Source organism: Ananas comosus, linkage group 10, assembly GCF_001540865.1.
Source record: "Ananas comosus cultivar F153 linkage group 10, ASM154086v1, whole genome shotgun sequence".
NCBI classification, from domain to species: Eukaryota; Viridiplantae; Streptophyta; class Magnoliopsida; order Poales; family Bromeliaceae; genus Ananas; species Ananas comosus.
Genome location: NC_033630.1, coordinates 2,974,174 through 2,989,321, shown reverse-complemented (window position 1 = coordinate 2,989,321; position 15,148 = coordinate 2,974,174). Strand labels below are relative to the sequence as shown.

General features: G+C 37.5%; 1 protein-coding gene across 1 annotated transcript; it reads left to right on the top strand.

Moving 5' to 3' along the window:
• LOC109716756 (hydroquinone glucosyltransferase) lies at nt 1,535-3,489 on the top strand. Its single transcript, XM_020242311.1, has one exon. The coding sequence runs from the start codon at nt 1,592-1,594 to the stop codon at nt 3,014-3,016; it is 1,425 nt and encodes a 474-aa protein (XP_020097900.1). The 5' UTR covers nt 1,535-1,591; the 3' UTR covers nt 3,017-3,489.

Here is a 15,148-nt window from a genome sequence, read left to right as displayed (position 1 = left end):
CCCACAATAATGGAATAATATTTAGAGGCAAATATGCTCTTTAGTGGTAGACCCTACTTGATTTATTTTACATCACAAGGAGGGTCTATAATGAGATGTGAACAACCTCTCCTTTTTTTTTTTTCCTTTTTTTTTTTGGCTTTTTGCTAAGGCACTAACACTATCATTGTACATTTTGAATAGCAGCGATAATGCAAATCTCGCTATCTTCCTCATCTTTTCTTTTTTTTTTTTTTTAAGAGAAAGACAGCATCATAGCTGTTTTGTTTATTTCTTTTAAAAATAAACTTAGTCGAAATTATAAATTAATTACGATTTGAATTTGGGATCTCGGATACCAACCGTCAAGTTCTTTGCCACTTGTGCTAGATACGATTGGTGTCATTTTATATTTCAAATTTGTCTTTTGGAGGCTCTTTGAATGAAAAAAGACATGGAAAAAGATAAGAAAACCAGAAGTATCCAAAATAAACACCAAATATAGTACAACTTACAATAGGTGGAATTAAAAGTTGCAAATTGAATTTTCTTGTCTAGACTCTAGAGATTCTTTGTTTTTTTTTTTTTTGAAAAAGAGAAATATACCAAACAATTCGCTTCCTTCATTACAAAAAAAAAATAATAATAATATCATAGAAAAGACAGCTAAGGTCTCCAGTAATTTTTTTTTAAAAAAAAACAGAAGAGAATGCTGTGTGCTGCAGAAAAAAGGCGAAGTGACAAAGAGGAAAGAAGAGTAATATTAAAAAAAAAGAAAAAAGAGAAAAAAAAGAGCGCACAAGAAAGGCAGATTAATAGCGGTACTCAGACTACAAACTCAAAAGGCTTTGAATACTGAGCAAACACGAGATCAATTTGTACTTTTGTCATTGAAAATAACTTCGTTTCTCTGGAGTCACATTGGCCCATCAGAATGCCGAAATTTTAGCGATTCAAAACTCATGATCCCAGCTTTCCAACGCAACTACAATGTATCGAAGATGTTTTGACTGATCAAAGATCAACCAACCATTGTCGTGCGTAGATTGTTAGAAAACAATATCATTAATTAGAAAAATGCAATTTTGCATATCTACTGCAGGAGTACAAAGATGCGAAAGCTCAAGCACAAATTGAAGACTGCATCTAGAAGTTGAATAGGTGGTCGATTACGGCCACAATGCGCTCCAGCAGTCAAAATCCCCCTACCCTCTCTTATCATTTGGTGAGATGTGGCCTTCGATTGAGCTCGCCCTTCTTCTTATTTGGTGAGCTGTGGCCATTTTCTTTTTATCTTCGATCTAGAGACCCGAGAAAAAGATCCTTTATGGGGGGGTCCCACTTGTAATACCTAAGCATTACGCCCCTCTTACATCAGCACCCTCTTTCTCTCTCTTCTCTCTCTATTGCTAGTTTGCTACTCCCAACACCACACGGCTCTAACTCCCCACGCCCCCTCCTCTCTCGCACGTGTATATAAACCGATTCCAAAACCACACATGTACACTGCCCCAACCCCCAATTATATATTACGCACGACCGTATTAATTTCCTCCTATTCNTTCTTCTTCTTCTTCTTCTTCAACCGCGCTCAGTAGCTCCTCCTCCTGCCATGGAGAACGGGACGAGAGCTCCGACGCCCCACGTCGCGCTCCTCCCCACCCCGGGGATGGGGCACCTCATCCCGCTCGCGGAGCTCGCGAAGCGCCTCGTGGCGGCCCCGCATGGCTTCTCCGTCACCATCGTCACCTTCGCGAGCACGGCGAGCAAGACGCAGCGGGCGTTCCTCTCGTCCCTCCCCCGCTCCATCTCCTCGCTCTCGCTCCCCCCCGTGCCCCTCGACGACCTACCCGCCGACGCGCACATCGAGACGCTCATGTCCCACGAGGCCGCGCGCTCCGTCCCCGCCCTCGCCGCGCTCCTCCGCGGGCTCAAGGCCGAGACCCGCCTCGTCGCCTTCGTGGCCGACCTCTTCGGCGCCGACACCCTCGACGCCGCGCGCGAGGTCGGCGTCCCGGGCTACCTCTTCTTCCCCTCCAACCTCCACCTGCTCTCCCTCCTGCTCCACCTCCCCTCCCTCGACGCGTCCACCACCTGCGAGTTCCGGGACCTCCCGGGCCCCGTCGAGCTCCCCGGCTGCGTCCCCATCCCGGGCTCCGAGATCCTCGACCCGCTCCAGGACCGCTCCAACGAGTGCTACCGCTGGATGGTCCACCACGGCGCGCGCTACCGCGAGGCCCGGGGCATCCTGGTCAACACCTTCGAGGCGATCGAGCCCGGCCCGGCCGCCGCGCTCCGGGCCGAGGACCCGGCCCGGCCCCCGGTCTACCCGGTCGGGCCGCTGGTCCAGAGCGCCGACCCGGCCGGCCCCGACCCGGCCGGGTGCGTCGCGTGGCTGGACGAGCAGCCCCCCGGGTCCGTGCTCTTCGTGTCCTTCGGGAGCGGGGGCACGCTCACGACGGAGCAGATGCGGGAGCTGGCCCTGGGGCTCGAGATGAGCTCGCAGCGGTTCCTGTGGGTGGTGCGGAGCCCGAGCGACAAGGGGGAGGTGAGCGCGGCGTACTACGACGCCGAGAGCAAGGGGGACCCGTTCGCGTACCTCCCCGAGGGCTTCGCGGAGCGGACGAAGCGGGTGGGCAAGGTGGTGTCGTCGTGGGCGCCGCAGATGCGGGTGCTGGGCCACGAGGCGACGGGCGGGTTCCTGACGCACTGCGGCTGGAACTCGACGCTGGAGAGCGTGGTGAGCGGCGTGCCCATGATCGCGTGGCCGCTCTACGCCGAGCAGCGCCAGAACGCCATCGTGCTCGTGGGCGGCGTCGGCGCGGCGCTGCGGCCGAAGCGGGCGGCGGCGGCGGCGGTGGTGGGGAGGGAGGAGGTGGCGGAGGTGGTGAGGGAGCTCATGGAGGGGGAGGCCGGGAAGAAGGTGCGCGCCAAGGTGAGGGAGCTCAAGGAGGCCGCCCAGACGGGCCTCAGCGAGGACGGCGCCGCCTACGAGGCGCTCCTCCAAGTCGCCGGCAGGTGGAAGCAAGTAAACTGAGTTCTGTTCGGTTCGGTTCGGTTCGGTTCGGTTCATGCTTCTCTACTGCATGTGTATTCTTTTCCGTTCCGACCCACTAGCAGTTCGGCCGTCCAAGTTGGATGCTCTACAGAGTACAGACTACAGTTTTACGAGAAACGCTCGCGTCACTTACCTGTCATGAGTCCCCACCCCCCCTTAATTTGCTGTCCATGTCCAGCGACATGGTAATAATGTTGTACATTGTTATTAAATTGTGTGTGATATATATGGACGGTGACTGTGAAGGTTTAGAGTAAAACGGAGAGTTCACATGCGTTAGGTNTATATATATATATATATATATATATATATATATATATATATATATATATAGAGGAGTTTCGGGGCCTTGGGGACTTGGGATTGTGTGCAGTGGTGGGATAGCTTTGTAGAACGCGACAGCGGACCACTGTCTTAAATTCAATGCGGGGTCTCAAGTGTTAGTTATTGTCCTCCACAATCTCTTTTTTTATTTTATTTTTTTTAAAAAATAACATACTATGTGTTACAGGCCAAATTTTTTATTAATTTTGAGGTTTTTCAAAAATAACTATCATTTTGGATTTTGTAGATGGCCAATTTGCGTAAAAAATTTAAAATTTTGAGTTTTTGCAAAACTATACCTTCTTTTTCGATTTTTAGATTTGAATCGAATTTTCAGAAAAGTGACCAAAATATACTTATTCCTTTCTCTCTCTCTCTCTTTTTTTTTCTCTCGTTCTTTGTTTTTTTTTTCCTCTCCGAAGAGTGAGCTCTTCGGGCGGAAGCGGAGGCGGCCACCTCATCTCTGTCCCCCGCGTCCTCGCCTACGTTCGTGCACCACCTACTTTCCTCACCTTCGACCTCACTAAGGCTGCACTCGCAGCCGCCTTATAGGACGCCACTCCTTGCATCTGCCCTATGCGCCCTCGCCTGCGACCTCATCGATGCTGCGCCACAATCATTTTTTTTTCTCTCCGAACCTCCTCCACCACCTCTGCAGCCATTCGCAACGTACCTTCACCTCCACCTCCACCGCAATAAATTTTTCACCCACCAAATCCATTTCTGAAAACCCACCGTCCTCACCACCGCCGCTGACGACGACGAAAAGGATGTGCTTCTCGGCGCCAAGAAGCTCGCTGGCGAGGGAGGGGGTACGTGACCCACCATGCCCATCCAGCACCGGTGACGAGCGAGGTGGAGACGGAGGAGACCGTGATGATGCTGGAGTAGAGGGCGGGGTGGCGGTGAGCGTGACATTCCAGAGGGCAATAGCGAGCGCGGCCTCAGCGGGTTGAAGGCGAAAAGGGAAGGGGATGCATGGGAGTATCTCTGATCAAATATTTTTATTTGCTTAAAACAAAAAAAAAATTAACTAAAAATTAAAAACTAAAGAATAAGGAAAAATAACTAGAGAAGAAGAAAGAAAAAGATTAAATTGTACTGTTAAAATAAAGTTACACTATTTTAGAAGAACGTTACACAATTATAGACGTAAGTTGGACTCTTTGAAATATAAATTATATTATTTAAACGAAAATTACACCCTTTAAAATGAGGAAAAAAAAACAAGAAAAGAAGTAGAAAGGAAGTTAAATAAAAACAAAAAAAACGTAAAAGGAGAGTTTATAAAAAAAGGGGGTTAATTGCAAACATAGTGAATTACAAAAATATTCATACAAAGTTTAACTTTCATATATTGTCTCTACAAAAATCCTAATATTTTCAAATATGTCCCTGCTTTTATAATACGTTAGAAAATTTAGTTAACTATAGGTTAAATATTTAACTCTGGTTAGTTTATGAGTTAATTTAATGTTTTTTTCCCTCTTATATTAGACTGTTGTGTCTTTTGATGAGACATATTTGTTGGCTTAAATGGACTAGCATCCTGCCCTGAGGTAGAAGGCCATATTGGGCCGAGTCATGTTCGAAATGACGTGAGGCTGAGTGGGCCGAGTCATGTTCGAAATGGTGTGAGGCTGGTTGGGCCGAGTCATAATCGAGAACCGTGGGCGCTGTATCTGTACGCTTTAAATGAATTGGTTGCGTATTTCTAATAACTTGAGCTTTTGGGATTAAAGGTTAGCGCCAATAATCCGACAATATTTGTGATGGCAAAATTGATATTTCACTTATTTGCTGGTAAAATATAAATAGTTTTTTAACGGTAACAAACCAGACATATATATTTGAAAAAATTAAAATTTTGTTGGGACAATATATGAAAGTTGAAATTTATAAGAATATATTTGTAATTAATTATATTTGTATGTCCCTGTGTACATTTAATCCTAAAAAAAAAAAAAAGTCACATAGCAAGCTTGCTCCTCCCCGAGACTTACAGTCCGACCCTTCGCCTGTAACGCGGCGCCCACGAAGGCCAAGAAGGCAAGACTCGATAGGAACGCTAAAGGGAGGCACGCCGAGGAGTCTGGGAGACTTATCCGCGTAAGGGACTCGAGAAGGCTGGCTCGGATGTGCGACACTTGAGCGCCGCGCGGGGAATTTTGAGGCGAAAAAGCTAACCCCGTGAGCCACAAGCTCGCTTGCCCCCAACATCAGCACCTCAGCGTGACACCCCGCACGTCCATGCTTCGCACCTCCGTGCTTCGCATTTGACCCGTGCGGCCCTCGTGTTCCATCGCTCCTGAACAAAACTCCAATCGGTTATTATTGTCCTGCATATTTGTGGTTGGTTAACACCTCTTCGTACAGGTACATACATTTTTGTTGGTTACATATTTAGTTTGGGATCTTTCTAATTTGATTTACATAACAATTTCCAGTTTAGGGTTGTTGACTTTTATGACCAAACTAAATCAAGGTCAAACATTCAATGTAACTGCAACTAGATGGTAGGACAAAATTGAAATTTAAATCAAGTTTCAAAAGACTAAATTTCTAAGTCGCCCATTCCTTTTTCATGGCATGCATGTTTTTTTAGAAAAACTTTGTGCATCTTTTATGCCTGTAGGCTACACTAAGGTACACTGTAGTAGGAAGAAATTTCAAATGTGTTGCCCTGCGTACAAAATTATTCAAATCTCAAATCTTGAAATGTAAATCAAAATCATCAAATCTGATTCAGAACACCTAAAGAAGATGTATAAACTAAATTGAGATTATTGATCAATATCTCTCTTTCTCAATCAAAAACTTTTTTTTTTTTTTTTTTTTTTTTTTTGAGAGATAGGTAGCACGCTACCCGCTTCGTTTATTTCATTTTGAAATAAACTTAGCTAGAAATGTAAATCAACTAGAATTCGAACTTGGGTCTCGGATACCGACCACCAAGTCCTTTGCCACTTGCTCTAGGAACGGTCGGTTTTCTCAATCAAAAACTAATTAATGTTTGTAGAACAAATCTTATACACTCATTACACTCATTCCTCAATCCACTTTGGTATGTTAAGACTATATTGTTTCACTTATTTAATAATTCTTCATTATTCATCAATTATATATAGTCCATATTTCTTATCATTATAGCGTCAGCTCTATTTACTAATAATGCTAACTACCATTTTAAATTGGTCAATTTCTAATTAGGAGAACATGCACTTAAGGTTTCTAGTATTAGGAGACACACACTTATATTAATATCAAGGAAAATAATAATTTAAAGTAGCCTTCGCTTGGACTGATGTNGAATATTCGACTTAAATTCAGATTTGGATCTAGATTTAGATTTTAAGCTTAGAATATTTTTTGGATTCGGATTTAGATTTACTATAGTTCTTTGGATTCAGATTTAAATTATCCGAAATCGAAACTGGTTTTGATATATTTCCCACAATATGTTACATCTTCTTTACATCCATTTATAATGTTTTTTAGAATTCTTAAGTTTTTTAATATATTTCTAACTTTTTTTAATACAAATTAAGAAGCTTACATATATATTGATTAATTCTTTTTGCCTTTAGTTTTAAATATTTCACAAATATTCAATTCATATCTATATCCTTTAAAAATCCAACGTCCAACTCCGAACTGTTTCACTGGACGTGAATTTTAATTTTAATATTCAATCATAATCCGAGTCCATATCAGATGAGACAAAAATAGATGGATATGGATATGAGTTGAGTACTATTGGATCCATATCCATTACATTTTCATCCAATAAATTAGGACACTACTAAAGGCCTACTTGACATCAAGAATATATATATATATATATATATATATATATATATATATATATGCTGGGGCTACTATACTCTTATGAGTATAGACCCACTTATACTCATAAATTTTTAACTGTTGATTGATGGGATGTGTGGTTAGGATGATCGTGGTCCCCATTTAAAATGATATTGGTCCCCTAGGTTGAGTGGATAATTGATTAAATAGTATGATCTAACAGATAAAAATGATTAATGAAATAAATCTAAGAGTCAAAAATTTATGAGTATAAGAGAACCAATACTCACAAAAGTATAGTAGCCAGACTCAATATATATATATATATATATATATATAGAATTGAGCTAGAATACTCTCAAAAGCATCAAATTTTTGGTGCTTTTGAGTTTCTAGCTCTTAGATCTACTCCTTGATTACTAATAACATTTGGATCAAACACTATTCCACTCACTACCATCCACCACCACCTATCACCATCATCTCAACCTTACATCTCTCGATCAAATGGCTTAAAAACTCAAAAACACCAACCCCTTAGTGCTTTTGAGAGTATTCTAGCTCAACTCTCTCTCTCTCTCTCTCTCTCTCTCTCTCTCTATATATATATATATATATATCATTAACTTATTTGGTGATTGTGATATAAATAGTCAACTAAGTTAATACAAGATTCCAATAGTTATACTTTTTCAAAAACGTGCACTCCACTATAATTAAGTTGATTGATTTATCATATAGCAACAACTGAGAAGTGATAAATCATATCAAAATGCAAGCGCACCATCGTTCTAGTTTAGACAACATTTTTATGTCTCACAACAATTTTATTACCGACCGTCCCTAGAGAATGTGGCAAAGGACTTAGTGGTTGGTATCCGAGAACTAAGTTCGAATCCTAGTTGATTCACATTTCCAGCTAAGTTTATTTCTAAATGAAATAAACGAAGCGGGTGGCGTGCTATCTATCTCTCAAATAAAAAAAACAATTTTATTATTATTGTTTAGAATAGCTAGTAACCTACTGCGCTCTTTTCTAATTTTATGGTCTAATCTCGCTTTGATCAAAATTTATCTGTGCATACTAATAAAAAGGCGCAATAAATGAATTTAATTGTAACTGTTCACACTGGAACAAGTCTCCACACTGCAATTTTTCATCATCATTCTCACCACTTTTTTTTTTTTTTTTGATAAGATATTAAATGAGTTGTTAGAGCCTTGTTCCTAATTTGAGATACTTCAGTGGGGTCTCATGCAAAATTCCATTGAGAGCACTTTGTGGGGGTCCCAACAACTCGGATGAGCCACAACGGCTACATGAGTGGGGAGACCAAAACCAATTACCAGAAATTAGTGGGGACAAAGGTAAAAAGCAACTTCTTTTTTTTTTCTTTTTTTTTTTTTTAGAAATAGGTAGCAAACTACTTGCTTCATTCATTAAGCGAAATGAACTAAGCGTACATGATGGAGACAGCTAGGACCTCCTGAAAGAGCCGAAAAAATACAAGAAAGAAAATCCAAAATAAAGAACTCTACACCTATCGATTAGACAAAATAAACAAGAAAAATTGGGTGGATAACGAAAAAGAAGAAATGGGGACCGAGCATGGAAGAAGGGACAAGCAAGGATCAAAGGGCTGCGTTCCAGGCATTGGTCAAAGAAGCGACACGTTCAAGAGCCCGGGTAGCATTGGGAAGCACCTTGCGGAAGATAGTGTTGTTGCACTCAGTCCAGACGACCCATCAGATTGCCGTCAAACGGGTTAAACTTTTCGATCTCGTGGCGGCATTGGGTATGTTAGATATATTGTATGAGTATTGCATGATTACTTATGATATGTTTATGTTCATTAAGTGCACAATTGGACAAAAAAAAAGAATTGAAAATATAATGGGATAATGATGTCACCATATTTATTTTCAATATAAATATATTAAATAAAATAAATTAAATATAATTTAGTATCTATCCGTCAATAAAAAAAGTCAACTTATTAATAATGCTACTCAAATTATTAAGTTTTCGAAACATCAAGGTTTATATCAGTAAGTAGAAACTAAAATTTTTAAAATATAATAATTTTTTTAGGGTGTGATAATCCTATCAAGATTATCACATTTGATTCATTCAGTCTGTAATTTAGTAAGTAATATAGTATTACAAATGGTACAAGATCACTCAAAAAATATTACCGAACATGGTGGCTATATTGTATTACTAATGACGAATTATTTTACATGTTATGTATAATTACAAGTTTATTTCTCTAAACCCTCAAATCCTTTTAATACGTTATTTTTAAAATTTTAATTTAAAATTTTTAAATTATCAGATTTTAAATTTTAATTTTAAATTTTAAAAATTTTAAATATCTGGTATGTCAAAATAACTATAACGTTACATGACGCAAACCAAACCCACAGTTATCTTCTAGAAGTAGTGGAAGCAAACTGTTTCTACTTTGAAACTTTATATTCTCATTATTATTAACAATAATTAGTGCTTTGTCACTGTTATGGTATTGTTTTCAATTTGTGTTTGGTTATGCGGTGACTTTTCAACAAACGAGGTGAGGTGGGGCCGCGTAGATAGCAAAGTTTTCAAAGAGAGGATAAAGTGTGGGCACAATGAAATGGACTCGTTGGATTTATATTGGGGAAAAAAAAGAAATTAATATTATTTCTTTTATTTTATAAAGATTGTTCTAAAGGTGGATGCACCTTTGCTAGTGATTTGAGAAGTATCTTTTATCATGTTAAAAGAAGTTTCCAATTAAATATTGTGATACATTTAAGCATAATTCACTATTTAAATCATAAACATTTGTATATTTTGTATTCCATTGTCTTCCTTGCATGGAGTTTGAACTTAAAACCTAACTTTCACTCTGCTATTATTTGAAAATGGTTAACTATTTTAAAATCAAGCTATTGAAAATAATAATTAGGTTATAATAATACTATTAGCAGCATGGAGTCCTTCGTGTTACCAAATTATTTTCAATGATGAGATATCTGAATCAACGATTGGCTTCATTAGATATTATCTACGTTATTGAAAGTACTTAGAAACTAACTTTTTTTTTATTTTTCGACATTATTTATCTATAAAATGAATAGTTTCAAAATAAACAACTAAAAAAATTTATAAAAATTAATTATAAAACGCTTAAATTTTAAATTAGAGGCACTGATCTTGCTGTAAATAGTAAAAAAAATTTAGACTTCACTGAATTTAAATTGTTTTACACCGTTTAAACTTACAAATGGATTATATCAGTCATTAAAATTATCTATTTTAGAATCTTTTGATCATTAGTCAAATAATATCGAAAATATATATTAGTTTGTAACAATTTTCAATAGTATTAATCATATCTAAGAAAGCAGTTTGTCGATTCGAGTATTCTATTATCGAAAACAACTTAATAGTACAGAGTTTTGTACTACTGATAGTATAACAGCCGAACTTGTATCAATAATGCACGGTGAGTTCGCCAATTCTATTAGGTAACTTCCACCACTAGTATCCAACTTTTGGGCAAGTGTTTTTAATTGCTAGTAATTAATTTGAAAAGATGTTGCACAAAAGATTTTGTTTTCTTTTTCTCTGTTGGTAGTGCATAGGTTGTTATCGGATCCTTTTCGGGTGAAAGTGGGGATGCCAGAAAAGCCGGATTCAGCTAAAATTTTAGTAGGATTAGAATACGAATTTACAAGAAATCTACAAATAATATGAAAATAGCGTCTTTACACTTTTTAGCCTCATCTGTTGACCGATTGGAGATAACTTTAACATATGACAATCGTTTGTCTGCTCAACATTAGCGGTGACCTCGGCTCTGTTGGGAGGAGGACATATGGCAGTGGACACAGGGTGTGGAGACCAGCGCTGCAGCCAACAACGCGTCACCTGTTTGAACTCGTCTCTCCATCCTCTCTCTCTGGATATAACCATATATATCTATATATAATATTATAATGCGAAATTTAAAATTTCTGTACTGGTTCAGAATATTTGAGATTCATTAAATTTCTAATCTTGAGATCTTTATAATTTATTTTCAAATCTTAACCTTTAAAATTTAAATTCTTTTGAATCTCTAACAACTCTAATTGAAATTAATTAATTATATTAAGTTTTATTAATAAGTCATTGTATATAATATAATTAAACTTTAATATTATTAATCAATACACGCTAATAAAATGCGCTAATAAAATTAATATTGATCGATGTATAAAAATATAGTTGAGAGTTTAGGAGTGTGGGTAATCCGAGACGAAGTCGCAATATTTCGGTCTACATTAAAGGTTAGGGTTTTGGGGGGGACCTGTTTCGGGGTGCACCACGCAGGCATGTCGGCATCCAAACCCCCTTTACTCTCTCTCCACTCTCTCTCTCTCCCACATATAGGTTATGTAAAACATAATGAGCATACGGGGATATATCATTTTGTTACGTTATAGGGTACCTACTACTATATATATATATATTACTCATATAATATGGTATATTATCAAAATTTATTTAAATTCTTTGATACTCAAAATTTTAAATGTTAAATTTTAATTTAATATTAGTAATATTTATTTTTTAAATTTAACTTCACAATTTAAAATTTTAATCTCTAGACTCTATGAAAATTAATTAATTAATTTATTTTATTAATGAATATTCAATCTGTAGTTGATAACTATAATTAATTAATATTATTAATAATACACGTGATAATGCGATAATAACAATTAATACTTTGATTTCTCGGCGAGTCTGATATAAAAACAATAACCATAATTTAAATTTGAGGAGTAAGATTTATAGAATATAGGTGGCGTATGCTGTATATATATAATTAATTTTATTAAACAATTTTCCACTCATATTATTCTCCTTTCTATTTATTTTTTAAAATTATTTTGATATATTTATCACAAATCTTTTTTCGCATAAATCTTTATAAAATAAGTTGTCGTTTTAATAAATTTTATTTAAATAAAATTAACTATTAAATTATTTTTATATAACTTTTATTTAATTAATAATTAGACTTATAAAATTATTTAAAAATATAAAAAACTAAAATTTATTAAAATAAATTTTAAATCCGCAGCATCGCGCGGGTATTTCACTAGTAGTAGTTGATGGTGGAGTTATAATTAATTTCAGATTTATGGAGAATTTAATGCACCAAAACCTTTTCTTTTCATTTTATCTTTTTTTTTTGTTGGAAATATTGTTTGTACATAAAAAAAAAAGGTGTAACTTTTATATTTATCCATTCAAAAATTTAAACACACTTTTTAGATATTTAATAATCTTTTTTAGAAAAGGATTAATAAGATTAGTAAGAAACTATTAAACGATGAATAGAGTGTAAAATTTACAACCACTTGCTTAGTACGCAATTAGAGCATTGTTCGCCTCTGAAACCACACTCCATAACCGACCCAACAACAGAGGCCTTTACACCCGGTCCATGCTGGCCAGAGGACCATTGATGGGCCACAGGTCCATAAATGTGGGTCGATCCCAAGTGTAGTCAAACTGAAGCTCGATCCGGTTTTTCAAACATTAGGCTCAACCGCTACTTGTAAAGGAGCTTACTGTTAGGGATTTTAAAAAATTCTGTGCAGTCCGGTTCCTGGCCAACTCCGCAAGCTGAAAACTGCTTGAGCCGAATTGTTAAAAAGACCCGAATTCAGACTGTTGTGGGAGAGTAAAGGGTTGCAAAACTGCTGTCATTATGCATCATTATCACTCAAAAAAAACTACCATAAGTTATAAGAGCTCATTATGTGGGTTAATGAGAGAGTTAGTGGATGAATTATGCTAGCTAAAGTCATTATATTTCTAGGCCTATAAACGTAGGTGTGGTTAAAGCCAAAAGATACAATAGTGTGTGTATGTAATTCTCTTTTCTAAATAATTAAGAGTACTTAATTTTTTTGGATTAACCTCTATCTCTCTTTTCATCCCTTCGCATACTTGGTCGTAGAACACGAAGATCCGGACTAGCAACAGAAATAAAAACTTGCTTACTTTTGCGGAGAAAGATGGGTGCAGTATAGACTTTTGCTAACAAAAATGATAAAGCCATGACATTAGGGTGTGTTTGATTGGATGAACTTCTGAGTACGACATCTGCTGAGTAGGAGATGAAGTCGCGAGCTCTGATCGTCCCAGAGCGTACGACCTTCTCTCACGGGCATCGCACTTTTCCGTCCAGCTTCGTCACCCAAACGTCGGATGGGGTCGCCGGCTTCAACCTCCCACCTTCGCCATTTCAACCGCATTCTCAACCAAAAAGTGAAAAAAAAAGAGAGAAAAAAAACAGCTGTGGACCCAAAAATCATTGATCACTTCTTAAGATCTTAGTCCTAATGGTCATGATAATGAAATTCTTATTAGTCTTTTCTAAAAGTAAAAAAGGGCCATAAATAACTAAGAGCTTTTTTTGCAAATAGCCCCCTTACAAATTTTTTTTTTTAAATTGGCCCTGTCAAAAATTTATTTGCAAAAATGGCCCTGGCCCTCCCATGCAAGCGCCACGTCAGCGCCACGCGGGCAGGGCTGAGTCAGATGGTTAAGTTGAACACGGTGAACCATTCACCGTGTTCAATACAAAGTTTTTGTATTGGATACGGTGAATGATTCACCGTGTCCAATACAAAATAGCTAAGATCGAAATATTTGTATTGGACACGGCGAACCATTCACCGTGTCCAATACAAATAATTGGACACGATGAATGATTCACCGTGTCTAATACAAATACCTCCAACTTAATCATTGTTGGGGTATTTGTATTGGACATTCACCGTGTTCAATACAAAAATTTTATATTGAATACGGTGAATGGTTCACCGTGTTCAACTTAAACACCTGGGTCCGCCCTGCCCGCGTGGCGCTGACGTGGCAGGGACAGGGCCATTTTTGCAAATAATTTTTGGACGGGACTATTTTTGCAAATAAAATTTGTCAGGGGGCTATTTGCAAAAAAAGTCCATAACTAATGCATTGGGTCGGCAACTTTCATCATCTGCACCTTTCAAACATTCCATAATATTTGGTTTTAGTTTTTTTGCATTTCGCATATTTTCCTGCAAACTTTGGAAATCTGTTATTTATCTCGAAAAGTTACGAAGGAACTACAGCCTTCTGCTTTGATACAATATGAGATAATTATTTATTTAGGTCCTGTTTGAGTCAAAATCAAACATTCCATAATAGCTAATGTTATATACAAATTTTCTTGTGCATTCATAATTTAATTAATAGGATAGTAAATTTCATGTATAAGGTGATATAATTTAATATGAAGAAAATACCTTGAGGGCCAAATTTGTTATCTATTATGGACATTTTATTATACTTATTATCTACCAAACACTATATACTTCTTATATAATTCAAAAGGGTCTTAAACTGATAACACTTTGCAAAAAAAATTTATAGGAATTACGTGGTGGAGCAGCAACCCAGGATAACTTTAGACCTAATTTGATAATATTATTAAAAGCTCAAAAAAGTTGAAAATGCTTTTAAATCTTTCCTTCCTACAACATTTCAAACTTGCAGTTGTAACTACCAACAGAAAAGAATATGGCTATATCCTTTTTCAGCTGTGGTTCCAACGACAATTTTATGATATATATATATATATATATATATATATATAAACAATTTTCTGTAGCATAAATATAATATTTTTAGCCATCACTTTNGTCGTATATATTAAACAGCTTTCTGTAGCATAAATATAACATTTTTAGCCATCACTTTACCAAACTTTAGTTTTGTTTTATTGTTGCTAATTCAAATTTCAAAATATGTTGAATACTCCCTCGAGTTCCACGATTTGCCTTTTGTTTCAGTGCGCAAAACGAGGCCAATTTTTAAATTAATCACGATTACTTAATATATACGACCTGTTCCGGATGAGGCCAACTTAATTTTTGTGACCAAATACACGC